General features: G+C 37.9%; 2 protein-coding genes across 2 annotated transcripts; both read right to left on the bottom strand.

The window, feature by feature from the left end:
* Positions 1-780: 780 nt before the first annotated feature.
* LOC148742922 (CD166 antigen homolog) lies at positions 781-2166 on the bottom strand. The gene is made up of 3 exons (XM_088760815.1): positions 1436-2166; positions 1001-1124; positions 781-862 (listed from the first exon to the last, which is right to left on the bottom strand). Exons 1-3 carry the CDS (start codon positions 1704-1706, stop codon positions 787-789), a joined length of 471 nt encoding a protein of 156 aa, XP_088616941.1. The 5' UTR covers positions 1707-2166; the 3' UTR covers positions 781-786.
* Positions 2167-6303: 4137 nt separating this feature from the next.
* LOC148742921 (DNA-directed primase/polymerase protein-like) lies at positions 6304-24254 on the bottom strand. The gene is given in 19 exon segments (XM_088760881.1): positions 6304-7434; positions 7569-7614; positions 8353-8433; positions 8935-9013; positions 10088-10210; positions 10718-10812; positions 10946-11028; positions 11129-11223; positions 11342-11413; positions 12174-12377; positions 12685-12758; positions 13412-13485; positions 17030-17121; positions 18115-18161; positions 18733-18758; positions 18760-18828; positions 19495-19573; positions 23874-23963; positions 24045-24254. Coding segments are annotated over 19 exon segments (2160 nt in total). The 5' UTR covers positions 24098-24254; the 3' UTR covers positions 6304-6756.
* Between the last annotated feature and the right edge of the window lie 3149 nt (positions 24255-27403).

The following is a 27403-nucleotide window of genomic DNA, read 5'->3' as shown; positions in this document are numbered from 1 at the left end:
AGTACGATCAACTTTGGTTTCTTCCTTCTCTTATTTTATCACAAATATCCGCGCAGGGTATCTGACGCATGAAAATAAAACAAATACGAACGCAAAAGAACTAGGTAAAGATAGAAAATGAAATTTTTAGAGCCAAGGCCACCAACGTCCGGTGGTGGTCTTTTTTCTACAAATGTTCAGATGATTTAATGAGGCGAGGTTACCCCCATCTGTTTATCACTACCAATCAATTAACCATCGCATCTTGTTGCATTGCTTTAGCTTATAGCTGACTACAACCTCAACGCGTGAGAAATTCGTAACTCACTGCGCGTCAGTATCAACATATAGGTATGCATAACTATCATCTACTTAGAATAAGTAGAGTGGGAGGGGGAAAGGAGGGGGGAAGAGAGCAAAGCAGACAGTTATAGTGAGAAAGCCTGCAAGGACGATCAACTTTCATTTTTTTCCTCTCTTATTCTATCACAATGTCTGCGCAGGGTATCTGACACATGAAAATAAAACAGATACGAAAACAAAAGAACTAGGTACAGATAGAAAATGAAATTGTTAGAGCGAAGGCCACCAACATCTGGTGGTAGCCTTTTTTTTAAAAACTTTCAGATAATTTAATGAGGCGAGGTTACTCCCATCCATTTATCACTACCAATCAATTAACCACCACACCTTGTTCCATTACCTTAGCTCATAGCTGACTACACCCACAACAAGTGAAAAATTAGATAATTCGTTACTCACTGCGCGTAAAATATCAACATACAGGTATGCATAACTATCATCTACTTACAATATGGTCAATTCTGGGTTGTTATCGAAGACTCCAGGCGGTAGCTCCTCTATCTGGTTGTCGCTCAAGTCCCTGAAAGGAAGATGTATCATTGAGTAAGGTCAAGTGTTTCACATCTTGTCCTGTTGTTGTATATTTCCTCTCTGTCCGCCCCCCCACTCCACCCCTCCTTCATCACCCCCTCGTAAAACGAAGAGTTGAAATGCTTACGATTTCGCTGTAGAAAAGGGCAAGTGCTGTGGAACTGACTGTAAATATTTTTCCCCACATTCAACGCGTGTAACTGAGCGCATAATTCCAACTGCAGTGGTACATTGGCAGCGATCTGGGCACCCTAGAATATAAAAAATAAGATATACTTTTACTATCATATGGTTTGATGCAAGTTATTGAAGGGATTTTAGTTTATTTGGTTGGAGTTGCCAGAGAGTGTATTTGAGTCCTTTAATAAGGTTGGTACCCTCAAGTCATCTCGCGAAAACTCAATTAATATTAATCCAGAGCAAGGCAAGAAAGAATTTTGATAGGTCAATAAAACTATGGTTACAGCCTTAAAGGTTAGAGGTATAGAAACTTGCAAATGTTCATTATATTTTCCCCTGACCTAATTCAGTTAAGAATCAAATTTTCATTATTAAAACTTACTTTCGATGACAAGACGGATTTCTTTTTTGTCAAAACCATCCTGTGTGTTCACTTCACAGCTGTACTTGTCGTTGTTTTCTCCAGTAATATTCAGCTGATACAGTACACTTGTACTGTTCTGTACCACTGTGCCGTTCTTTCTCCAAACAATGACTGGAGCCGGTGCACCCTGTGCTGGACACCAGAGGGATTGATGACGGTTGAAAAGCACATACTGAGTCTTGAGCACTTTATCCAAGTTGGGTTTCACTGAAGGATAAGAAAAAGTCATACTCAGCTATCACAGAAGTATTTGAGTCTGACGAGCATAGGCAATGACCACTCTCAATATGTAGATATAAAATGGCTGTCAGGGGCTGATTTCAGTATCTCAATACTTGCCTGTTGTATTAGTAGTCTTGTTTCTGTATAAACCTCTGAAAAGGTAATTGGAGTTATCTGATTTTCTCAACCACAACTTCTGTCCGCTAGATCGCACAATACCGGAAATGTTTCTTCCACAAAATCTTCCAAGAAGATTGGCAGACTCGTCATATCCATCACGAAACTCAAGGTACATATCATCATTAATGCACGGTATTTCATCTGAAGTCTTCAAGGTGAAATTCAGTTCTACATAATGCCCTTTTGGAGCTTGCAAAAGTTGGCTCGAGGGAAACCCTGGGACAACTCTGTGAAGGCATACTTCCGCCATTAGCCCAGCTGCTTATAAAATCAAGAGAAAAAGATAGATATGAGAGATATGACAATAAGGAAGGTTTCTAACTGAGATCGTAAAATATGTCAATTTCGCCAAAGCTATGAAAAGATAGCATCTCGAATGAAAGCTTTTTTCAGAGTCGTTTCAGGGAACGCTCAATATGACTTTTTGATGAACCCTAATTTCTCCTTACACTGTCAGCCCTGAATCAAACATGAAGGTCACGAGAATAAAGGAAATGATCAACAGCTAAAGACATGTACACCTTTGGTTGTTAAACAAATTCTCCTTGTCACCACCTTAAGAACTGTATGGAGAAGAACATGGAGAATATGTATAGCGATTTGAGGGGTTATTAAAAGCTAAGCTATATATGTTTGGTTATGTCTATGGACGCTACTAAGAAGAACGTAGGGAAATGACATCACACAGAAGAGAACTTTGGTCGCATTGATGTAGAGCTCTCAGGAAGCATTAAGTCTTGCTCGACCAAAAATTTTTCATTTGCATTGCAGTCACCGTGACTTAACTTAAAGGGACGCGTGACTTAGACCAGCACTGACGCGCTGCGTGGGTCGATTATCAACCGCTCTCCTTCAGTTGAAAATACTGCTGACCGCACAAATACTTCCTTTTTGTTGTTCTCCACAAATTAGGAGTTTGACTGCTCAGATTTTAAAGTAACCTTTGCAAATTTCGAAATTTCGAACTTTCCTGCGGTTAGAAAATAATTTTAAATGGCTTTGGAGAAGTCCACGGTCAACATTTGGAGACCATTACATTAAACGATTGAGAAATTGGCCAACGTAACTCAGACGGACTACTCACTGAAACCTAACTGGTAAATATTCAGATAAATCTAGATGTCTTAAAACCACCTGGTTTTGAAATTAAGCACCCAAAGTATATTTAAGATTCTTGCTGAGTGCACAAAAAAAAAAAGAAAAAAATTAAAAGCGGGAAGATATCGTAGCCGGCATCCGAAGCTCTTGTCTATCGTTATTAAGATATTTAAGATATTTCAATTCGTAAGATACACACTTTATTTCTTTTATTGTTTCAGTTTGCTATCAAAATTTGATGAATGAAATTTTCAATTAAGCGCCTTTTGGACAGACAGTTCTCGTATAAAATGTAAATAACATGACTACGCGAGCGCGCGTTTGATGCCAAACAACAAAAGTGAAAAGTTAAAGATTCTGAGCGCAGTGAATGGGGCCCTTTTTCTGTTTTGAACAATTTTGGAAATGATCGTTTTTCAGTATAACGTAGGCAAAAATTGAAACAAAAAAACCGCTAATGCATTTTTTTTGTTGACTTCAGGCGCCGTATAAATTACGACACAAACATGGTCGTGATCTGCTGCTAATATAACCAATCAGACTCGAGAGAGAAGCGCAAATCAACTTGAGTGCTGTATTTTCTCGTGATTTCGCAAGGAGCAGTTACTCTATTTTCTTAATGTTTTCCAGCCGGGGTTATCCACAGTGTTTCTTCCGTGCGCGTGTCACTTACTTTCTGGCGAGTTATATAATGCAGGCCTGGATATTTAAGGAATTAACACGGGGGCTATTTTCGTGAGAACAAAAGCCGAGTGTCTAAAATTACCTAATTCCAGTCCTATTGAATAGGTTTAAATAACACATTTAGTCTCTTAACTTGATACTCCGTTAGATAAAGAGAACAGTGCTTACAGAAAGCAATAATGAAAGGCCAGAAGGTCCTTTTGGACAACATCTTCCTGTTTTCTGCGGATGGGCTGAGGGGAAGTTTGAAGATCGAGTAGAGTTTCAGAATATACTCAAATAAATATATCTCATCAGAATTTTTGTTGTGTAGTATTGCTGAGTGTTTTTACGAATTGTGCCGTATTTTGACGAGACCGTAGGGCGAGAGATTTATTATCCAACACGCCAAATTATTGTTACAGTTCAGGCAAATTTTGCGGATATTTCTGGAGTACAAATATAGCGTGATATTTGTGCTCGTCTCGCGCATCACTTGTACTCTAAGAAGCACATTTGGATAATAAATACATCTTATTAGACGTTTTGTTGTGTAATATCGCTGAGTATTTTAACGAGTTGTGCCGTATTTTAACGAGCCTGTAGGACGAGTCAAAATACAAACAAGGAGTAAAAATACTCAGCGATACTACACAACAAAACGTTTGATAAGAGATTTACTATCCAACAAGCCAAATTGTTATTTCAGTGCGAGCGAATTTCGCGGGTATTTCTGGAGTAAGAATATCGCGTGATTTGTACTCGTCTCGCGTGTTATTTGTACTCACGAAGAAGATTTGGATAATAAAGTAAAGTAATGGATAATGCATTTTTATCCAGGTGAAGCGCACTGTATGTTTGTGGAATCTCATAATACACGACAGGTCTCATATGCCGAGTCTGTCTTTCTCACGAAGAAGTTAAAAATGATAAAATGTAGCCATATCATAATCGTCATGTATTATATCAATTTTTAAAGAGACTGCTGTGCATAACTGAAGCTTCAACGGGAACTTCTCTTAACCATAATTCAGCACATTTGACAACTGAATAAGAACGATTCATGTTGTCACAATATTGTGAAATTGTCCCTAAACCGGAAACGAAAATTGGTAAAGAAATTCTTGAAAACAGTAATTTCTCCCCTACCTTGCAATTACATTTTCTCCAGTGTTGTAATCTTCAAAGTTGTCTTATTCTTCTACGATATTTCTGCTTTATTCGAGCGCCAGAAAGAACGTGTCGCGGTAAACAATTCACTGTATAAAAAATGTGGACATATTGTTGTTATCATCCCTGCGAACAAATTCTAAGTAACCACTAAAAACGCAAAATAGGAAACAGCGTTAACCAGTTTTAAAATTTCTGAACTTCGATTCCTTTTCTGAGGATTGGGCGAAGTTTTTGAGGACAGGCCTGAGTAACTACGAATTTCTCTATCAGCCCTTCAAACGAAAAAAATGGAGAGGTAGGAATAAATAATTGTCATGTTTGAATTCCAAGGACGCAAAAAATGTTTCTTTTTTCCTGTGGAATTGAAATATCATCCTTCACTCGGTTTTTTAGATATCATAATTCACTGTCATTTGATCTTATCTTTCTTTGTACATTTTAAATATTAAAAAGAAATAAATACCTGAGATATATTTTCGCTGCACCCTCACTTCGATTCAGATCCGAGTGCCTTAAAACTGACAGCAATGAAGTCATACACAAAAAGCAGGCTGCATACGGCTTTTCCAGATCATTATTTCAAAAATACATTCTTATGAGTGAGTTTCCCATTCATTTGAATCACTATGGACGACATCCTCAAACATCTGTCATAACGTCATCAATTGTGCCTTTAGCTAGTTTTGCATTTCTATAAATATAAAAGGTTTTGTCAATTTTACATGGCGTGAGTCACCAGCTTATTACAGTTTGACAACGAAAAAAAAAAAACCGTTAACATTTTATCCAAGAGAGGCTTCTTAAGGGTTTTTCAGTAATTTAGAAAACATATCAATAGAGGCAATACAGTAAAACCAGTAAACTTAGGAAAATAGAATTGATCATTTTGAGGTATGCTGTCGCCATGAAGATAGATTTTACGTCTTTTATTCTAAATTATACTGAAGATGTTAGCCGAGTTTATGAACTAGACCCAGTTTTCTTGCCTTACGTCCAAATATATTCAACACAGATTTTGAAATCACATGTTTGATTTGGGACCAATTTGCACTCCACTTCGATCGCTTACCATTATTAGGCAAGATGCGGCACAGTGATCACGAAATAGAAAATGACGACACAGTTTACATCTTATTGCTAGCAACTACAATAACAAAAAAATGATTTACACTTAAGTCTTTGAAATTACACTTGGACAACAGATGTTATGCCTCGATCAATTCAAAGCTTCAACATCGCCTCTTGTGGGCCAAAATATGTACTAATGCCCGATCCAACTGCCGGATATAATGGTCATTTTTTTTTTCGGGAGGGGTGGAGGGAGACAAAAGGTAAGATCAGCGACAGCAACCCAATCCTCCCTTGATTTTGTACTCCTCTTCTACTGTCGCACAGTTTAATATCACGTTTTCTTTTACCAACTGAACACCTTGAACCGACCATATTTTTTTATATGAGGCTTCCTAACATAAATGAACACAGTACGCACCTTCTGATTGGTCAATTCAGTTTCCAAGCGGATGCTTTATTAAAGGGGCCCGCATTTGTTCGGTGACAACTAGTTATGTCATAAGAGCAATGAATATCTTTTTCACGGGCTCTAAAACATGATCAAATAACTGGGGATGTGAGAAGAGACGAAGGCGAGTGATTTTCAAACTTTTTTTTTTAAGTTTTTTATTTAGGTTCTTACAGCTTTTTTTGAAAGCCTCTCTTTTCCAAAGCTTTCTTTTCGGTTAAAAACAGCTTATCACATATTGGAGAACTGAGATATCTCAGCGCTACATCGTTTACCACTCATTTATGTAGTTAGAAAACACTTCGCGAAACGGACTTTGAAATCAGGGCTCTACAGGACAACATCGAATTGAACTTAACAAATAACTTACACTATCTTTGAAGCTTTTCCTGGTAAAGAGAGTTATCACATAAAAAATAGTGTGCTAAACTAGTAGGATACATTTGAGTAAAGCCGTACTTTCGGCCTCCTCCGCAGCCATAGATAACTCTAAATCGCCAAGAGATTCTTCATCTAACCACTCAGAAACTTCCTCTTTTGATAAAAATTTTTCCCTTGCATTATCAACGCAATAATTCTCAAGTAATACCCCACCACACATATATTTTCCACTCATCCTGGCTTGTGTTTCATCCTGACAAATCGTATAATTTGGTGAGAGGTCAATTCCCGCCGTTTTATTTAATTTGGTTTTGTTGCTTCTCTCGTCTGATAACTTCCATATTTCGTTCATGTAATTCTCATTATCGTGACAAGATTGTAACGTATGGTTGTTGTGATCCCTAAGGCTTCTTGTATGTGAAACTGCACCTTCGTTATCACAAGTGTGGTGTGGAACCTGAAGCTCAAGCAGTAATGCATCGTCGAAGTCATTACCGAAGTCACAATCACTAACTTTAGGTTGCGTAACACAACCACTATTGTCAAATTCCATTACATCTTGTTTATTTCTTGGGACAAAATCTTCGTTCATGTTGTTCTCCTTTGTGTTTAGCATTTCTTCCATTTCATCATTCCTAGAATCATTTAGCCTCTGCTCGCATTCAGATAACAACTTACAAAGCTCTTGGTCATCAAAATCATTAGTTGAAAACTCGTCAAACTGAAAAACGAAAATAAACGGTTTTAAAGATTTTTAAATGAATTAACAAAAGAGCTCTGGGATTAATCAGCGTAAACTACACTTCATGAATCGTATTCAATTTTTTTTACACAGGAGAGTGATTATTCAATTACCTCACAACTTGACAACGGATTGATTTCCTGTGGTATAGGCTTTTCATAAAGTAACCACACGATAAATGGTTTGCAAATTGCTTTTTTTTAACATACGACAATAGGCTATGACTAGTTTATATGGTAGAAAGTCTTTTATCCCCTCAATGCTTTCACAAATAGTGCAACCGATAAAGCTTTCCCAATGTTTGGGTAATTAATGCATGAATGTGAAATTTAGTTAAGCACTTCCCGCCGTTAGGAATAGACTCCAGACTTCTCCCCGATTATTTTTTAAGGCTCCATCTTTATTTCCATAGTTTTGCAAAGTCTGGAAAATTTTTCGCAAAAATACACACTTTTCTTATAATTTTAAGAGTGAGCGTCTCTTGACTATCTTTTTGAAGGACTGTAAAAAGCTAGAATGATGCTGGTAAAGATTTGAATATAGATAGATAGATTAGATAGATGGATAGATAGATGGATAGATAGATGGATAGATAGATGGATAGATAGATAGATTAGATAGATAGATTAGATAGGTAGATAGATAGATAGATAGATAGATAGATAGATAGATGGATGGATGGATGGATGGATGGATAGATAGATAGATAGATTGATAGGTAGATAGAAACTGAAGGTTACTTCTCCAGTTCCTGGAAAAAACCCTGCCATACTTTGCATTTCAATTGGAATCTGCGCGAGAACTCTCCATGAATCGTTCTTCCGCACTCTCGATTTTTAAGTCTGCTCCCCGACAAATCCTAAAAAATTATGTGTTTTCGGCAGCCAGAACATACCAGGGGAACGATAGTCAATCCCTCTACAGTCGGGGTCGTGGCATTTCTGGTAGTAAACACCAAGTCTCAAGTCTGCCACAATCCTAGTATAAAAAAATTAACTGCGTGTTGGTGTATTTTCCATAATCATTGATTCACCTTTCTTATAATTCATGGACGATATTTTGTTTATTAACCTCATTTTCTTTCAAGGGAGTTTGGATAGAACAACATAAGCACCATGCAGTAGAATCGTCGTGATCCAAACCCGAAGTAAACACATTGTAAGGCAAAGAAAATACATGCACTTTATATGATAAGCGGAATAACACGTGCAGTCTGATTGGTTCTTACTTATGATCTATTAGAGGACAGACGCATAGGTGACGTCACCATTTACATTACTTGCTCTCTAACAATATAAAACAAATATATTTCGTGTTGCAGAAGGTCTGTACAGTTATAGATCACAGAAGACGTTCAAATGTGGAAAGACTCTATGTTCTTACCACATTTTGACGTTACCTGTGATCTATTACTGAACAGATGCACGGAAACAGAATCTGCCTGTTAATCATTACTGAAAGAGTGGCTTAATGGCTTACATCACGTTATTACTCTTGTGCGCTCTTCCGATGTTTTCGCACCAACGGTTATTAATAACATCATAAGTTATTAACTTTCCTGTTGAATAAAAAGAAATTTGTTTGCTTACACCTTATCTCTAGAAATTCTCTGCACTCATCACAGCCTGATTCACTGAATTTCAAGGAACAGCTGATCTCCTGTTCCTTACATTCCTTGTCCAGAGGCACGCCTCAGACTGAACTGAATGTATGCACAACATAAATATTCATATAATGTTCCTATATGTTCTAATGCTTTAGATATCAGTGATCCAGTAGCATCATCCCATATCAAGCTAAAAATAAACAGTACCAGTCAATACTTAAAGACAAAAAGAAAAAAATGAAAGAGAGGAACTGTCTCTGAGACTTAGAGGCTTTTTTGAAGGCTCGGTTTAGACAAAATGTAGTTTCGAGATTGTTATTCAACCAATCGCGCATGCTTGCCTCCAATCGTCTTTGTAATAACCTACTTTTTTGCTTGGCTCACAAACAAGTGATCTGTGACTCGCTTGGAAGAGCACTCAATGGAAAAAGTAGAACTGATTGCGACTTCAATTCCTAAAGATGACTCTTTTAATTGACAAACGTATAATCCATATTAACAAAAAAAAAAAAAAGTCTTTTTATAGGATTACACAATTACTGGTGAACCAGTAGTTTCCATTGTGGTCCTTGCAAACAAAAGAAACAAGTGGTCTAAATTGAACATAACATCATTAAGAACATCATTAAGAACCCCAACCAGCCGGAGGCAAACCAGTTGGCTATTTACAAGCGTGGCCAAGGATCTGAACTCGGGGCTACCGTGAAACAAATCCAGTGGTCAGGGTGGGACTCGAACCCGGGAGCGGCGGATTAGGAGTCCGACACTCTAACCACTCAGCCACACTGCCTCCCACAGACTAAGATTTAGTAACAAAGATTTAGTAATACATAGAAAGGTAAAAACGAGCGATATATCCCGACGTTTTGGCGACTTCATGACGCCATTATCAAGTACCCTTGATAATGGCGTCATGAAGTCGCCGAAACGTCGGGATATTATAGCGTTCGTTTTTACCTGTAAACGTATAACCAGTAATATATATAAATATTTTTTATATGTAAAAGCTTCTGTCTAAGACGGTACCTTGTGGAAAATAAACCCATCTCCTGATTTGACCCTGTACTTCACCCTTGGTGAGAACACTTAAGATAAAGTCGTCAATTTCAGGATAAGGGGAGTGTTCATATCCATGCTGAGAAAGCGAACCTAGCAACAAGGAGAAGAATTTAAGGAAAGACAAACTTCCTTCTTGTGATCAACTTTCTTTAACATCACTGAAAAAAAGAGACCACAGGAGAGGTATAGAATCTGCTCCAACTAACACATAGGTCAACAATGGGCTAACAGTCCGTCAACTTTTAGCTGACTGTTGTTTGATTGTCGGCTAACTGTCTGATCACTTTCGGCTAAATGTCCTTTGATCGTCACCTAACTGTCAGTCTAAAATGGGCTAAATGACCAGCAAGAAAGCCCTTGTCAAACGCTTCAGTGCTAGGGTTTCTTTGCCTGCAGGAAAATAAGGACTTGAGCAACGCGAGATGGCGATCGGTCTGCAAGGGGGTTAAGCACCAATACTGAGAGCCAGAACCCTGGCAAACCTCTCCCTGACTTGTCTTAAATCTTTCCATCGGCAGAAAATTACCACAGGGCCGTATTTACTCAACGTTACGTCTTTATAAATATTCTTGATAGGCAATTAACTACAAAACATACTTGCATCGCGTGCATCCATTCGAGAAGATCTTTTGCAAAATTTCTCACAGCTGCCACATGTTAATACTTTGACATCTTTTCCTCCCACTTGCATACTGTTTGATAACGAAAAGGATTACAAAACAGAAAGAAGCACTAATTATATAGACTGAATTAATTTTGAAAAAAGTTACACCGGGTGAAGACTCAGATTTGTCATCACACTTGTCAAACAACTTGTGTCCTCACCTGACATTGGATACTAGTGAATCAAGAAATAGCAAGTACTCAGAATCTTTGGAGAAACTTCCTTTCACAATTTTGAAGCTAGGCTGTTACGTGACAAACAAGACACGAAAAATGTGGTCAAACTCTCTCCATCTGACATGTGTTAATAATAAAGGCACAACAGAGAATTCCTTCACTACATACCTTATAGGTGTTCTGTCTGGAGAGAACCAGATGAGAATCTTTTCCTATCTTTGTTGACTTGAAAATTCGAAAGTTTCTATTTCTTGTATAAACCCCTGAAAGTTAAATCTAGTGAAGTCAGCAAGTGACAATTTTCTCATCTGCACAAGATCAATGCAACATTTATGTGACTTATATTGGCTTCTGATTTTACTTTCTTATTATTAAACACACCTTGGTCACAGAAAATCCCCAATTCACCTTTTCCATCCTTCACAATAAGTTCTCTTAGCTCTTGCAGGTTAACTACAAAGGCAAATGAAAGTGCTACAATTACTTTGTGAATTTAGCTTCACAACAAAATTGATTTTTTTTGTGGATGTGCTCCAGACGAGAACAGCGACTCTCTCCACTTTGGGGTAGAAGAGGTCATCAGGAAACTCAGCCAAGTGATGAAGATTACCTGCCAACACATCAGTCAAATATCTATGCCAACATTCTAATGACTAGGTGGCATACTTTAAGGCTGTCAGAGCCAAGTTATCTCACGGCACTAATTACAAAAAACCACACAAGCCAATAAGTCACTGTATTTTACAAAATTTAATGAATAATTTTTTGTTCGGTAAACCTCTAAAAAGGACAGTAAATGTAAAGGAAACCCTCACCTAACTAATCTTTGTGTTTGAAAAAGTCTCTTGAAAGTGTTTTCTTTTCCTTACTTTTGTTTCTTTTTAAAAATTTCTGAAAATGCTTCAAATTCCATTTGCTTATTTTGGGAGACACTGGTTGTTTCTTATATTTTCCATTGAAATTTGGGCAGAAAATTGGTGAACAAGCAGCCAAAAATTAATCTCAATGCACACACTTGCCATTTGACAGCAGTGCTTTACCTTCCAAGGACTAGCTACAGAAACCTGGAAAAGCTCTGGTAATGAGGGGCCATAATGGTCACAATGCAAATTCTCTGTTTCAGTGTGATGAATTTAAACCATACTAATACCAAACATCAATAATATAATAAAACTGACTTTGCAAACACTACACAATCAGTCCAAAACTGCACCTGAGGTAAAGGTTTCATGTTGTGTCTCTTCTTGTATTTTTGCATTAATTTCAGATGTGTGGACAGAGCGATTTCCAGTCAAGACCTCACTCAATGGCCATGTTGGTTGATAAGAGTCAGAACCCACATCTTTGTTTGCAGAAAACTCAGAACCAACGCTGAGCTTCCTTTCCAGTAATGTGCAAATGTGTCTGACAAAGTTTCCTGAAAAACAGAGTTCTTGATCAAAATCAAAAATTGTCTCAATTGAGTAATACAGTATTATACACAACAACTTCATGTCTGGATTAAACATAGCTAAGGCCACAAAAATTAAGCAGAAGAATTAGGCAATCAGAGAAAATCCATTTTCTGAAGGCTAATGAAAACCTTAAAATTCTTCCACTACAAAACAAGATAACAGCAAGAAATCCTCAATCCTTCAAATTATCTGCAGAATTGCAGACTCTGAGTTACTTAAAGTAGCATAATAGAGTAAATATTTTCTGTGCCACAAACAACAGCATTTTACCAGCATGAATGTTATCTTTAAATACAGCACCAGGTAAGTGGAAGATCAGATGTCTCGAAAACTTAGAGGAAGTACTGAAAACAAATCAACAACAATTTACTTGTTAATGACTCAGGGGATTACAGAGTAATTATATAGATCAACGGATCAAAATTATTATTTAGAAATGAAGTTCTCTTGCGATTTTGGCAATGTGAATAAATTATAGGTAAAGAGATACCATGTTGAGGTCAGGGTTTGGTTGGCTCATTGTGACCTAAATTTCCTCTGACAATGTTACTTTATCATAGCTGAACAACAGCAGTGGCCAAAGTCAAAGAGGAAAATGAGAGAAGCTATTGAAACAACAAAAGGAGGCCAAAACCTTAAAACAAAGAGGAAAAAACTGTTGATACATGAACAAAATGGTTGTACTTCAGCATGATGCACTGAATGAAAGAGGAGCATTTCTCTTTGAAACATCTGAAAAGACCAAACCAGGCTCTGGAATAAAGTATCTCTATATTTTTAAAGTGATAATTATCATTAAAATTGTTGGAATCCCAAGTATGTTAGACCTCAGGAATACTTTCACTAGCACTGAAGAGAGCAACTAAGTTGATCAATTACCATTTTTTAATCACCAGTATATCATAGAAAATAGTAATAGCACTTCACAAGGATAATAAGAAATCTTATCTGAATCATGCATTTGCATGAAAAAAACCATTCATTACCAGACACTAACCTTGAATCCAAATCTATAATATATTTCCTGTTACAATCAACACCATAAATGTTTTTCAGGTGGTGACAAATATACTGAAGAAGAAAAAAATATTCATATCCATTCCATAATATGTCCTCCTTTTAATGCTCCCCAGGAATAAAAGATCAGGCTAGGGTTTAATGCTCCACAGGAATGACAGATCAGGCTAGGGCTTAGTGCTCCCCAGGAATGACAGATCAGGCTAGGGTTTAATGCTCCACAGGAATGACAGATCTGGCTAGGGTTTAATGCTCCACAGGAATGACAGATCAGGCTAGGGTTTAATGCTCCACAGGAATGACAGATCAGGCTAGGGTTTAATGCTCCCCAGGAATGACAGATCAGGCTAGGGTTTAATGTTCCACAGGAATGACAGATCTGGCTAGGGTTTAATACTCCCCAGGAATGACAGATCAGGCTAGGGTTTAATACTCCCCAGGAATGACAGATCAGGCTAGGGTTTAATACTCCACAGGAATGACAGATCAGGCTAGGGTTTAATGCTCCACAGGAATGACAGATCAGGCTAGGGTTTAATGCTCCACAGGAATGACAGATCTGGCTAGGGTTTAATGCTCCCCAGGAATGACAGATCAGGCTAGGGTTTAATGCTCCACAGGAATGACAGATCTGGCTAGGGTTTAATACTCCCCAGGAATGACAGATCAGGCTAGGGTTTAATACTCCCCAGGAATGACAGATCAGGCTAGGGTTTAATACTCCACAGGAATGACAGATCAGGCTAGGGTTTAATGCTCCCCAGGAATGACAGATCAGGCTAGGGTTTAATGCTCCCCAGGAATGACAGATCAGGCTAGGGTTTAATGCTCCACAGGAATGACAGATCAGGCTAGGGCTTAGTGCTCCCCAGGAATGACAGATCAGGCTAGGGTTTAATGCTCCACAGGAATGACAGATCTGGCTAGGGTTTAATGCTCCACAGGAATGACAGATCAGGCTAGGGTTTAATGCTCCACAGAAATGACAGATCAGGCTAGGGTTTAATGCTCCCCAGGAATGACAGATCAGGCTAGGGTTTGATGCTCCACAGGAATGACAGATCTGGCTAGGGTTTAATACTCCCCAGGAATGACAGATCAGGCTAGGGTTTAATACTCCCCAGGAATGACAGATCAGGCTAGGGTTTAATACTCCACAGGAATGACAGATCAGGCTAGGGTTTAATGCTCCACAGGAATGACAGATCAGGCTAGGGTTTAATGCTCCACAGGAATGACAGATCTGGCTAGGGTTTAATGCTCCCCAGGAATGACAGATCAGGCTAGGGTTTAATGCTCCACAGGAATGACAGATCTGGCTAGGGTTTAATACTCCCCAGGAATGACAGATCAGGCTAGGGTTTAATACTCCCCAGGAATGACAGATCAGGCTAGGGTTTAATACTCCACAGGAATGACAGATCAGGCTAGGGTTTAATGCTCCCCAGGAATGACAGATCAGGCTAGGGTTTAATGCTCCCCAGGAATGACAGATCAGGCTAGGGTTTAATGCTCCACACGAATGACAGATCAGGCTAGGGTTTAATACTCCACAGGAATGACAGATCAGGCTACGGTTTAATGCCCCTCAGGAATGACAGATCAGGCTAGGGTTTAATGCTCCCCAGGAATGACAGATCAGGCTAGGGTTTAATGCTTCTCAGGACAGATAGATCAGGCTAAGGTTTAATGCTACCCAGGAATGGCACATCAGGCTAGGGTTTAATGCTCCCCAGGAATAACAGATCAGGCTAGGGTTTAATGCTCCCCAGGAATGACAGATCAGACTAGGGTTTAATGCTCCCCAGGACAGATAGATCAGGCTAGGGTTTAATGCTCCCAAGGAATGGCAGATCAGGCTAGGGATTAATGCTTCACAGGAATGACAGATCAGGCTAGGGTTTAATGTTCCTCAGGAATGACAGATCAGACTAGGGTTTAATACTCCCCAGGAATGACAGATCAGGCTAGGATTTAATGTTCCTCAGGAATGACAGATCAGGCTAGGGTTTAATGCTCCACAGGAATGACAGATCAGGCTAGGGTTTAATGCTCGACAGGAATGACAGATCAGGCTAGGGTTTAATACTCCACAGGAATGACAGATCAGGCTAGGGTTTAATGCTCGACAGGAATGACAGATCAGGCTAGGGTTTAATGCTCCACAGGAATGACAGATCAGGCTAGGGTTTAATACTCCACACGAATGACAGATCAGGCTAGGGTTTAATGCCCCTCAGGAATGACAGATCAGGCTAGGGTTTAATGTTCCCCAGGAATGACAGATCAGGCTAGGGTTTAATGCCCCTCAGGAATGACAGATCAGGCTAGGGTTTAATGCTCCCCAGGAATGACAGATCAGGCTAGGGTTTAATGCTTCTCAGGACAGATAGATCAGGCTAAGGTTTAATGCTACCCAGGAATGGCACATCAGGCTAGGGTTTAATGCTCCCCAGGAATAACAGATCAGGCTAGGGTTTAATGCTCCCCAGGAATGACAGATCAGACTAGGGTTTAATGCTCCCCAGGACAGATAGATCAGGCTAGGGTTTAATGCTCCCCAGGAATAACAGATCAGGCTAGGGTTTAATCCTCCACAAGAATGACAGATCATGCTAGGGTTTAATCCTCCACAGGAATGAGAGATCAGGCTAGGGTTTAATGCTCCCCAGGAATGACAGATCAGGCTAGGGTTTAATACTCCCCAGGAATGACAGATCAGGCTAGGGTTTAATACTCCACAGGAATGACAGATCAGGCTAGGGTTTAATCCTCCACAAGAATGACAGATCAGGCTAGGGTTTAATCCTCCACAGGAATGAGAGATCAGGCTAGGGTTTAATGCTCTCCAGGAATGACAGATCAGGCTAGGGTTTAATACTCCACAGGAATGACAGATCACGCTAGGGTTTAATGCTCCACAGGAATGACGGATCAGGCTAGGGTTTAATGCTCCTCAGGAATGACAGATCAGGCTAGGGTTTAATGCTCCCCAGGAATGACAGATCAGGCTAGGGTTTAATGCTCCACAGGAATGACAGATCAGGCTAGGGTTTAATCCTCCACAGGAATGACAGATCAGGCTAGGGTTTAATCCTCCACAGGAATGACAGATCAGGCTAGGGTTTAATGCTCCCCAGGAATGACAGATCAGGCTAGGGTTTAATGCTCCCCAGGAATGACAGATCAGGCTAGGGTTTAATGCTCCCCAGGAATGACAGATCAGGCTTGGGGGTTTTCACTGAGCAAACAACTCATAGAATTCTCCAGTACAGCTTTTTACAATACAGACAACAGTCCAGTATTTGTTCTATGTTATCTAATTTGCTCTAAATGTATAGCAGAAAAAAGCAAGCGAGCAGAAAAAATAGATATCAAGTTATTTACTGGCGTAGATCAGTCCATACAAGAAAAACTGTACCATAAGTCTTGAGTATGAGCTGAGGCCTTTAGCCTTGGGTGGTGCTCTAGACCTCCAACACAGTTTTCCCCTTTATTATGCAGACCTCCTCCCACACACATTTACTTAGCAATGGAAAATATTCTCTCATTCGTCTGCACTTATTCTCTTGTCTTTAATGAACTGTCTTTTACTCACCTTGATGAAAATGTCTACCATACTGGCTCCATCCTTTTGTGGATTAAATTTGGTTTTGAATTCCAGGTCAAAATACAGTCGACAAGCAGCCCCTATGATTATTCAAAGGTCAGTAATATTGCGACAGAATCTTAAGTCAGATACAATGAAATATATGAAGTTCATATATTTTGAACTGCGGTATTAGATACATGTGATATATGATCCTCACAGTAGATAGCGCTATTTAAGCAATAGCGAAAATCAGACCTTGAAAAATTCAGGCCTGTACGGGATTCGAACCACTGACCTCTGCGATACCAGTGCAGCGCTCTACCAATTGAGCTAACAAGCCAACTGGGAGCAGGCTGTTGAGTTGATCTACTGCGAGGATCATATATCACAAGAATCTTAAGTGTAAGACATCAAACCAACTCCACAATATAGTTGCTACCAGACTTCCTCATTTTAAAGACAACAATCATTCACTCCATCAGGGCCGGGTTGTTCAAAACTGGGTTAAGATAACCCAGGGTTAGTTTAAATCAAATCAGATTTAAGATCTGAAAGCTTTCAAAAAAAACTTCAGTACAATTCCTTTTGTCTACAATTTGATGACTGAACATCCTTCAAAGAATGGAGAAAATTATCTGTGGTGAGAAAGGCTTTTGAACAAAGGAACAAAGAATCTTGATTAAAATTTAACCCTGGGTTAGTGCTAATCAGCCTTTGAACAACTGGGTCCAGACCTCTATCTTATTATCAACAACTACAATGGCCACCTCCTTCATCTCAACACTATTTTACCAATCTAGAATAATTTGCCGTCTCAGTTTTCAACAGTTTCACTCCCAATTAACTCCTTAACTCCCAACTGAGTGACCATAACAGAATACCTCTCTACCACATCAATTCAATATCAAGCAGACAACTGATGAGAATAGTCAATCCAACAACAAATTCTCCAAACTAACATCACAAGAATTGTAAAGAGTACAGTTAGGAGGCTTACTAATAAGATCTTGGGAGTGAAAGCACAAAGTCTGTGAATGGCTATTTTAAAAATATGTATTAAACAATTAAATTATACACAGATTTAAGAGTACCTTCTGGTATAACTTCATAATAATTTCTGTCCTCTGGTGAATATATCCTACCAAGTTGAAAAAAGAAATATCAGGAATGACAAGTAAAAAATAAGGTTTTTGTTTGTCTGTTCATTTGTGTGTTTGTTTTTTTGCACTTGCATCAACTTTCTTCATTTCAAGCTATTTGGTCATTTTGAATTTAGGATCTGTATAAAGGTCAGTTGAACTCTTCTTTGGTCAGCTTCACCTACCCTTCCCACCAAGCTTTTGCACTGCCAGAAGTTTTAAATATACCATGCCTTGTAGGGGAGAGATCCAAGGCAGGGATGCAGGAGATGTGCACCCCATCCCTCTGAGATGACCTGCACTTTTCTTACACCTGTATAAGAAAACTCAGCAGTTTGTTTGTGTTGGAGAAAAACATGAGACAGGATTGAAAAATGTCTGTCTGATGCCTTGAGAATGGTAGTTTAGCATGGCTGTTTCAAGCAGTAGCCCTTCTTTTTGTCAGTGCAGACATCAGCTGGGTCATTTGTTAATGGTCCCATTGTGTCTTGAGAAAAACCCTGGATCCACCCATTTGTGCATTTTTTGCAGATTGCTAAGAACTGCAGTAAAATAAATGTGATACCTGACCTTGTGTATTTGTGCCAAAAATAATTATGGCAAAGTTGCAACAATATAGCCACGTTTTCCATCACAGTCTTTCTCTTTGGCAAACACATGAACATCCTATCCAGTAAAAAAATTAAATTTCACTATAAAATGTGCTATTAGTTACAGTATTTCGTTACTTCCTATCCTTGAACTAGTTTTGCTTTATGGTGAGAATGAACCCAAAAGTACAGTGACTGTAGAAAGAGAAAAACAAATCCAAAAAACAGCTATTCCTAATTAAAAGGTAAAAACCCAGTTACTTCACTTCCTTTGCAAGACATTCTTCCAGAAACAAATAAAAATTTAGGTGAAGTAACTCTGCTGAATAAATTATGGAATGGTTGAGGCACAGAAAGAAATTAATGTTCTAAGATGAGAGGTAAACTGTAAACCTTCACTAATGATTGTCTGCCTTGGTGTTTGTTAGGAACAGCTATGTCAAATTTGTGAAAGGAGAATTCTTATTCTAAAAAATCTTGAGAAGCTGATGTTTTGTTAACCATTGAGATTCCATAAACTGCAGGTATGTTTTTCTTTGAGGATTAGAATTGCCTTTCTGAGTGATACTAGGCCTAGACCTGCCAATCACAGTGAATCAAATAGTTGAAGGAAGCTTTAAGAAAATTATAATTTTGAGGTGACAAAAAAATATATATATAATATTACGTTTGCTAAAAAGTGTCTCAACTCCCAGAAATGAGAAGAAATTAAAAGAAACTTTTAAACCTTTAGCTCACCTACCTCTTGACAAGTCTCGAGGTAATCAAAGGCCATCTGTTGTCGTGGGAAAGTTTCAAAGATAGGTGGAGGGTCGTCTATCCTAAAAAACATCATCAATGTTAGGGACGTAACTTCACAACTGAGTTGTAATTTTAATTACCAGCAAAGATAAGAGTAAAGCTGAACATGCAGCATAGTGGAAGTGACAGAGTAAGTCTTTTCTAAAGCAGCCATTACACCCACTAGAAACACATTAGACATTCAGTCTTTTCTAAAGCACCCATTACACCCACTAGTAACACATTAAACATTCAGCAGCTATAAAACCTCAGAGGACAGGCCTAACTTCAACAGCAACTAAGAGATTTAAAAAGTTCAGATCACAATGAGAAGGGGCATTGGGATTTCTGGTCTTGCAGTTTTGGCTATTTTTTAGACTGGTTTTCAGCTTTTAGCCGAAAAAAAATCTGCTTTTCGGTTTTGGTGCTCATTCCAGTTTGCACATTTTCCATTTCTTTTAACATGGTTTTGGGTTTTTATCAAAAAATTCCAATGGGTTTCGCATTTGGTATCAGATATGGTTTTTGGTTTTTCCTATTAGGTTTAGGTTTCCATTTCTCTTGTCTCACTGCATTAGGGTTTTGATAACAGGGATGTGGAAATTTAAATCATTTTGATAGTTTTACATATGGTTTTCAGCTGTGATCTGCTTTTTTTTCTTTCTTTTTTTTTTTGCGGTCTCTAATAGACCCCAATACCCCGATGCAACATTGGTTCTACCTGCACACAACCTCATGGTCTTGGAGTGATGTACTTTGAGGAGAAGGAAGTAAATAGGAAGGAAAATATAGAAGTCCATGCTGGCATTTTAGTGAGATTCGGAGCATGCTAGGTTGTTTTCTAATCATTATCATCCCTTTCCTAATTAATTAAGTTAATAAAAAAAATTTCCCATTAAACTCCTGGTTTATATGATCATTTTTATCTTTATCTTTATCTAAATTGTTTGGTTCACTGATTAATTATAGCATAATCGTACATCTTAATTTGGTGACATATTAAATTTTTTTAAGCCAAAGGTGTAAATTGGAATTGTGTAGGGACCATTTGTAACTAAAGATGATGCGAGGGTAGGATTTCCGCACCGCACAGCCCCATACTTATGTATTATGTATTATGTACACAGTTCATGGATAAAAAAACAATGATGAAAAAGCAAATTGCCTTCAGGAAAATGTTTTTAAACTAATAGAAAATTGCAATAAAACATTTTTATTAAAACATTAGAATACGTTTGACATGCTAGACAGGGACATTTTGGACATGGCAGTAACATCATTATCCAGTCAAAATTATTCAGCTATTAGATACTAAAAGTGGTTGAAACATTTGCCAAAAAATAAATAACTAAAGCTAAACAAAAGTACACTGATTCTGGAACTGAAACTATACACTTAGATACAATGAATATATGAAAGTTCATATTTGAATATATGAAAGTTCATATTTGTATCTGATTTATCATCACGGGTTTATTAAGAATAAACTTAACGGCCTGCTCCCAGTTGGCTTGTTAGCTCAATTGGTAGAGCGCTGCACTAGTATCGCAGAGGTCAGTGGTTCGAATCCCATACAGGCCTGATTTTTTTCAGGTCTGATTTTTGCTATTGCATAAATAGCACTCTGCATCATACGTAACTTTGCACTTAGTTGGTTATAATATTCTAGTTTTTAAATGTGTCAAAATCTCTGCGGGCCGGCCTCTACTTTTCATAGTAGCATTTCACAAACGAAGCTCAAAAATCAGATATTGCCTAAATTGGCAGTGTTTACATCTAATGTTGTCAACAATAAACATTTCACACAAATGAAAAGTGCAAAACTTTGAAAGGATGTTATCTTCTGAGCAATATCCTGAAGAGAAATCTCACCTCTAGCTGTAATATTTTAAAAAAATATTACATGGAAAACTATCCAACGTAACTACAATCATATAACTTAAATCGTGTACATATCATCCAGATTCCGAGTACTGTACCTTCTTTCATGTGAATTTGAGCAATCCGAAATCCTTTGACGATACACCAATATACTTGTCTGTCATTTGAAACAAAGTCATGTTGAAGCTGGCTGATCTACACGAAACTATCGTAACACCCATCATTTGTCATAAACATGTACATTATCACAATGGCGTGACAATGGCTTTCTCCATGTTTATATCAGGTCGCTCCAAAGAAGAGGAAAAATTGACATTTTTCAATATTTCAGCAGATTGCCATGCATTCTGAAGTAAAACAACCAAAAAAAGAAAAGGGAGGAAAACCTTGATTGAACTTTCATAAACACTGAGGGTGAGAGTATACATGTAAATTGCAACTTGTCAGTGGTAGTACTACACATAAAACCCAGTTGCCACAATATCAATTTGTACAACATATTGCTTCTTTTTACAAAGAGCAGGTTCAAGCAGTTGTCATTTCCGGGTGACAGGAACTGAGATGTTTCGAATCTGAGACATTTCGAATCATCTGAAAACTGTTAGAAAACTGTTAGAAAATTTGCACAAGATATGATAAAGAGAGACTTGTCACCGCCACAGTGCAACTGAGTCAGTCAATGTTTCCTTCCATGTCTTGATCAATAAAAAATCAAAACAAAGTTCAAAATGAAAGATTCAATGAAATCATGTCGTAATTCCACCTTTCAAACTACTCACTATCCACACACAAAGCTAAATTTGTAGAAAATTATTGTGATAAAATCCCTGTTCCATTTGTTGTAATAAGGCGATACTGAGTTGTTCAAGGCTCACGTGGACTATGTGTGTAAAAAGGTGACATCAAGAGTTAGTATTCTGGGCCGTATTCGAAGTTTCGTCACAAAGGAGGCAGCAACACTAGTTCATAATGCTTCAATTCTTCCCTTATTTGATTACTGTGACATTGCCTGGAGTAACCTTCTACAGCAAGATATAGATCGACTACAGCACTTACAAAATAGATCTGCAAGGATTATTACACATTGCTCTCGCTCATCTTAAGCAATAGAGCAGCTGCAATGGCCGAATCTTCCCAGTAGACGCTATTACCACAAGGCTAAACTCGTTTTTCTCTGTCTTCACTCCTTAGTTCCTAGTTACTTTTCATCATATTTCACCAGATTTTCGAATATTCAGAACTATTCCACAATGAAAAGTTTTTTTTTTTTATGTTTAAGGAAAGTATGAGGCTATACCTACCAAAAGTAAAACAAAATTTTGGGAAAAGGACCTTTCTTTTTACTGGCACAGAAATTTTTAATAAACTTCCTTTAAACATTGTGAAGAGTGAAAACATTCAAACATTCTGCCACCGAGCAAGACATTTCTTTTATCTTAACTTGATATTTTATTTACTATTTTAGGTCCTAACTGAGTTTTGGCTTTGTGGTCTTAGGCTGTTAATTTAGTTTTAAAATCCTAGTCATATATATTATAAATAATTGAGAATTTTGATGTAATTTATTTTTAAGAAACAGGGCCCCTATGGAAACCAGCCTTGTGCTGAATGGGCTACCCTGTGTAAATAAAGTTTAATCTGGATGATACCCACATGATTGTCGTTACCTCGGGTAGTCCTCCATGAGGGTTGATCAATTGTTTTTAAATATTAAAACTTGAGGCAAGATCTCTCTTCAGGATATTGCTCAGAAGATAACATTCTTTCAAAGTCTTGCACTTTTCAATTGTGTGAAACATTTGTTGTCGAGAACATTAGAAGTAAACATTGCCAATTTATGCAATATCTGATTTTTGAGCTTCGTTTGCGAATTGCCACTATGAAAAGTAGAAGCTGGCCCGCAGAGATTGTTACACATTTAAAAACTAGAATTTTATAACCATGAACTACCTGCATAGTTTCAGTTCCAGAATTGGTGTACTTTTGGAGAATTTTAGACAAACGTTTTCCCTGTTTTACCCTACAGCAGAAGTGACCAAAACTGTACCAAAATAAATAATCTATTGGTGTGTTCACATCCACTCCAAGGGAAAATAGAATGCATCAAGGCAAAGATGAATGATGTCACTATGTATGGTAGAAGTACCAATCTGTAATGTTGCATGTAGCTTGAGATAGACAAATAAACATTTTGCACTTCTTTTGCGATATTTTTTATATGAAAATGAGGCTCCAGGCCTCGAACAAGCAGCCATTGTTAACATGGCAACAGGAGTGTTGCAACCTTTAACAAGGGCATTTTTGTGCATCCCCACTGAGTGCCTCACCGCATGCAAAATTTGAAGGGGGGGTTGAAAATCTTCATTCCCCAAGATGTTTGATTCTTACCGATGAATAACATTTGCATAATTCCAAACGTGGTGATGATTTCTGTCAAATATACTAAAAAGTTGGGCGTACCTTTGACGTTTAAGTAAAATCGGGTGATCTCCGAATTCCCTGGCACATCTCTCCAATTTACTCATCTTTTTTTTCCAAGCTTCATTCGTTCTACAGCCAGAAAATTAAACAAACTAGTAGTAGTTGTAAATGAAAATCAACACAACAGCTGATTAAGTGACGTGCAGGTACCTCTTTGAATTGTCCCCATAAAATGCCCTCGTAGTGACTGTACTTTCTGCCATCTTATAAGTATGTATCCATCACGATCGTGTTTCTACTCATAGATGCTAAAACTATCAATCTACCACACGAAAACGCGAACCAAACTTGAATTGTCGTCTGCCTCTCGTCTGCCATGTTTTTCAATATTTCGCGCGGTATACCGCTCGCCAGAAGTTATGGGAAATTTTACCATATTTAGTCTCTTTTATGATCGCGGAGACTTATGGGATAACGAGATCAAAACGCGTGTCTTTTGCATTTCCTTGGCCGGCAAACTTCGATGGAAATCTCAGTGGCGCTTGTGTTAATATAACAGTTAGAGAACGTTTATAAGAATATTTGACTTTGATGTCCCTGCAAGATGTCGAAAAGGAGGTTAGATGTCGATGGGAACTCATCCAACTCGTTAACTACCGCGAAAAGGATTAAGGAGGAGTTGAGGTAGGCTGTGATACATATGTAAAGGACAGCTTTTCAGTTTTGAATATCGCCGAGCTTAAATTAATCTGCAGCTGGTTTTGGTACAGAGACTGAAATAAATCTATCTCTTCGATCACAGTCTTCCTCAGGAAGGCAGTGCTCTGGAAATATTTGAATCACAGCTTATCTGGTTTAATTGTGGCCGTTTCTTGAATCTGCACAGCTGTGAAATTATTATGCAAGACGGTATTTTCCAAATCTCGAAATCATAATTGATTTCGCAGGAGGTTCCCTTGTGTTATATATACTTAAGGCTAGAAAATATATGAAACGATTTTCTTGAATTGCTGTCTAAATTTGTTTCCGAATTGATCACTATTCGCGCGATAGAGAACACCTACACTGTAAGACATCGAATTCCCCTCTCGTGGTTTTATTAACTCTAGTTTGAAAACTCACGTTAGGTCGTTTAAATTCATACGTCGAGGCTTTCACTGGATTAACAGGATAAAATTCTTTGCTTTGAGACAAACAAAAAATGAAAAGGACAAAAACAAAAATTTGAAAAAAAAAAAAAATCAATACATGTAGATAAGGAATTATTTTACAGTCAGAATGTCACAAGAAACTTCCAGTAATTCAGGCGATAGTTAGGTGAGACACGGAGAAATTACATGCCTATGCAAGTGCTGTTGGAGCGTTTTACTTGCCTTGGATGGATAGTTGTTTCTGTGGCTTTGTGTAACACATACTTGTGAGTGGCTGCTACCCTTCCCTTTCTTCCTGAGGCAAGTGTTTTGTGTCAATTTACTTGGTCTTCAGCTGTTTTATTGGTAGGATGTTGTAGAGGTGGATGTCACTCATTTGGTTTTCACAGTCACTTGCTGCATCTGGTAGCCTGGAATTACATTTCCTTAAATTTACTTTTCCATTGCCTTATAAGTAGTGTTCATCACTGTGAAGTTCCTTCTCTTATCCTTAAATTATTCCTTAGTTCATATGTATGATTTTCATTTATTCATAGTCATTTACAAACCAAAGTGTTAGGCAACCAGCATACTGCTTTAAACATAGGAACACTTAGACGCTGAGATCCAAATCCCTGAACAATTGCTTTGATTCTCTGGCTTAATATATAAAATACACAAGAAACTATAATAAATTATATAAACAAAATAAAAGTTTCTTACTAAAGAAATCCACATTGCTGACTCATAATATGTGTATGTAAGTGTCAAAAAGGTGTTGTAAACTGTCCATAGCATCTTAGTGATTTTGTTATTGTACTGCAATGGTGTATGGCTAACAAAAAATTGTAGAATCTTTAATAATGTCATTGTCATTCCATAAAACATCAAACCTAAACTTAAAAATGAGCTTATTGAAGTGAATTTATAAGTGCAAAGGTTGGTGCAGGCGAGTTGGTACCAGGACAGGGTTTGATACTAATGGTAGCCCACTAGCCACAGACTACTGTAGAAATTCAGTTTTGAAAAGTGGTTTTTGATTTCCACAAGCCAGTTTGGCAGTAAACAAACTGAAATTATCAAAACATCTAAGATGTCACTAGTCACTTGGCTAGTAAGTTGAAAAGTTAGTGTCAAAAATGCAAGCCCTGCCAGTGAGAAATGGTTGGATACCATAAACCTTCCCACCCCTTAAATCTAGAATGATTCAAAAGAAAATTCTCTCTGACCTATTGTCAGAAGTATAATTTATGTACACTATACCTCCTGATGCATTTTGGTCTCCCTTCTGTTGGTAGTAATCCAAGCAATCTTCGTGGAAAGATCAATCCTTTCAATGGGAAGCTATTCTCAGACAAATATTTTGACATTCTCAAGAAGAGAATCGAGCTACCAGTATGGGAGTACAGAGAAAAATTCATGGAAACCATGAAGGAAAAACAAGCTTTTTTTCTTGTTGGCGAGACTGGATCTGGTAAAACAACCCAGGTAATAGTTACATGTAGTATTTATTTGCTTTGACAAAGGGCAAACACTTGAAACCCTTTACGGTGAGCATTTTGCATTATAAACCAATGTAATAACACTAAATTATCTTAGTAGTTTAGTAGAAGTTGGGTTAAATTGTACTCTTTATCAGATGAGCTGTGGTTGGGGAAATTTGAGGAATTAGAGACTGTAAATATTTGGAAGAATTCAGGCTTCAGTTGGGCGTAATGGATGCCCACTACATGTAGATACTAGTTACTGTTGGTACAAATTCCAGCTGAGCTGCTGTGTGAAGCTAATTAAGGGAAGTGAGGTACATTTTAACAGATATTTTTTCCTTGTTCCTTGTAAATATAGTAGGGTCTCAACTGTTGTTTGTTGTAAACTAAATGTTTACCATGCATGCAAACAAAGTAAGTCTGTTCAGGTTTTTGGATTGAAGAGCACTCAATCACCATTTCCTCTCAAGCAAATTTTTTTCTTTTTTTTTTTTTTTTTCATTCTACACAATTCCACTCTCTCTTTGCAGGGCTCAACACTAACTTTTTAACTTACTAGCCAAGTGGCTGGTGACATCTTAGATGTTACGACAATGTCAGTTCATTTACTAGCCAAACTGGCTGGTGGAAACCCAAAACCACCTCCCAAAACTGAATTTCTACTAGTCTGTGGCTAGTGGGCTACCATTAGTGTCCAGCCCTGCCTTGGCAGTGTAACAGACACTTTATTTTAATACTATGAAATGGTAATCATTAGAATCAACTTGTTTCTCACGATTACGGGCAGATAATACACCCGAGACCAATTATTCCTAGTCTTTGTATTGTCTTGTATGTTGCATTGTTTTGCATTAAGTGCAGTTTGTAGTGAAAAAAGGAAAACAATTTTGAAAAACTTTTTTACTTTTGTAGATCCTACAGTGGTGTCTTGAAACTCGCATTGACAAACGCA

Source organism: Stylophora pistillata, chromosome 1 (genome assembly GCF_964205215.1).
Source record: "Stylophora pistillata chromosome 1, jaStyPist1.2, whole genome shotgun sequence".
In the NCBI taxonomy this organism is placed as follows: domain Eukaryota; kingdom Metazoa; phylum Cnidaria; class Anthozoa; order Scleractinia; family Pocilloporidae; genus Stylophora; species Stylophora pistillata.
Note: the sequence above shows the minus strand (reverse complement) of the source record. Positions and strands in the feature narration are given on the sequence as shown.

Excerpts from the sequence above, each read along its gene's own strand:
- LOC148742922 (XM_088760815.1), bottom strand. The coding sequence starts at position 1,706 with ATGACTTTTTCTTATCCTTCAGTGAAACCCAACTTGGATAAAGTGCTC. Across the intron at positions 1,125-1,435 it reads AATCCGTCTTGTCATCGAAA|GGTGCCCAGATCGCTGCCAA; the intron begins GTAAGTTTTAAT and ends TTTATATTCTAG. Across the intron at positions 863-1,000 it reads CCCTTTTCTACAGCGAAATC|GGACTTGAGCGACAACCAGA; the intron begins GTAAGCATTTCA and ends TCTTCCTTTCAG.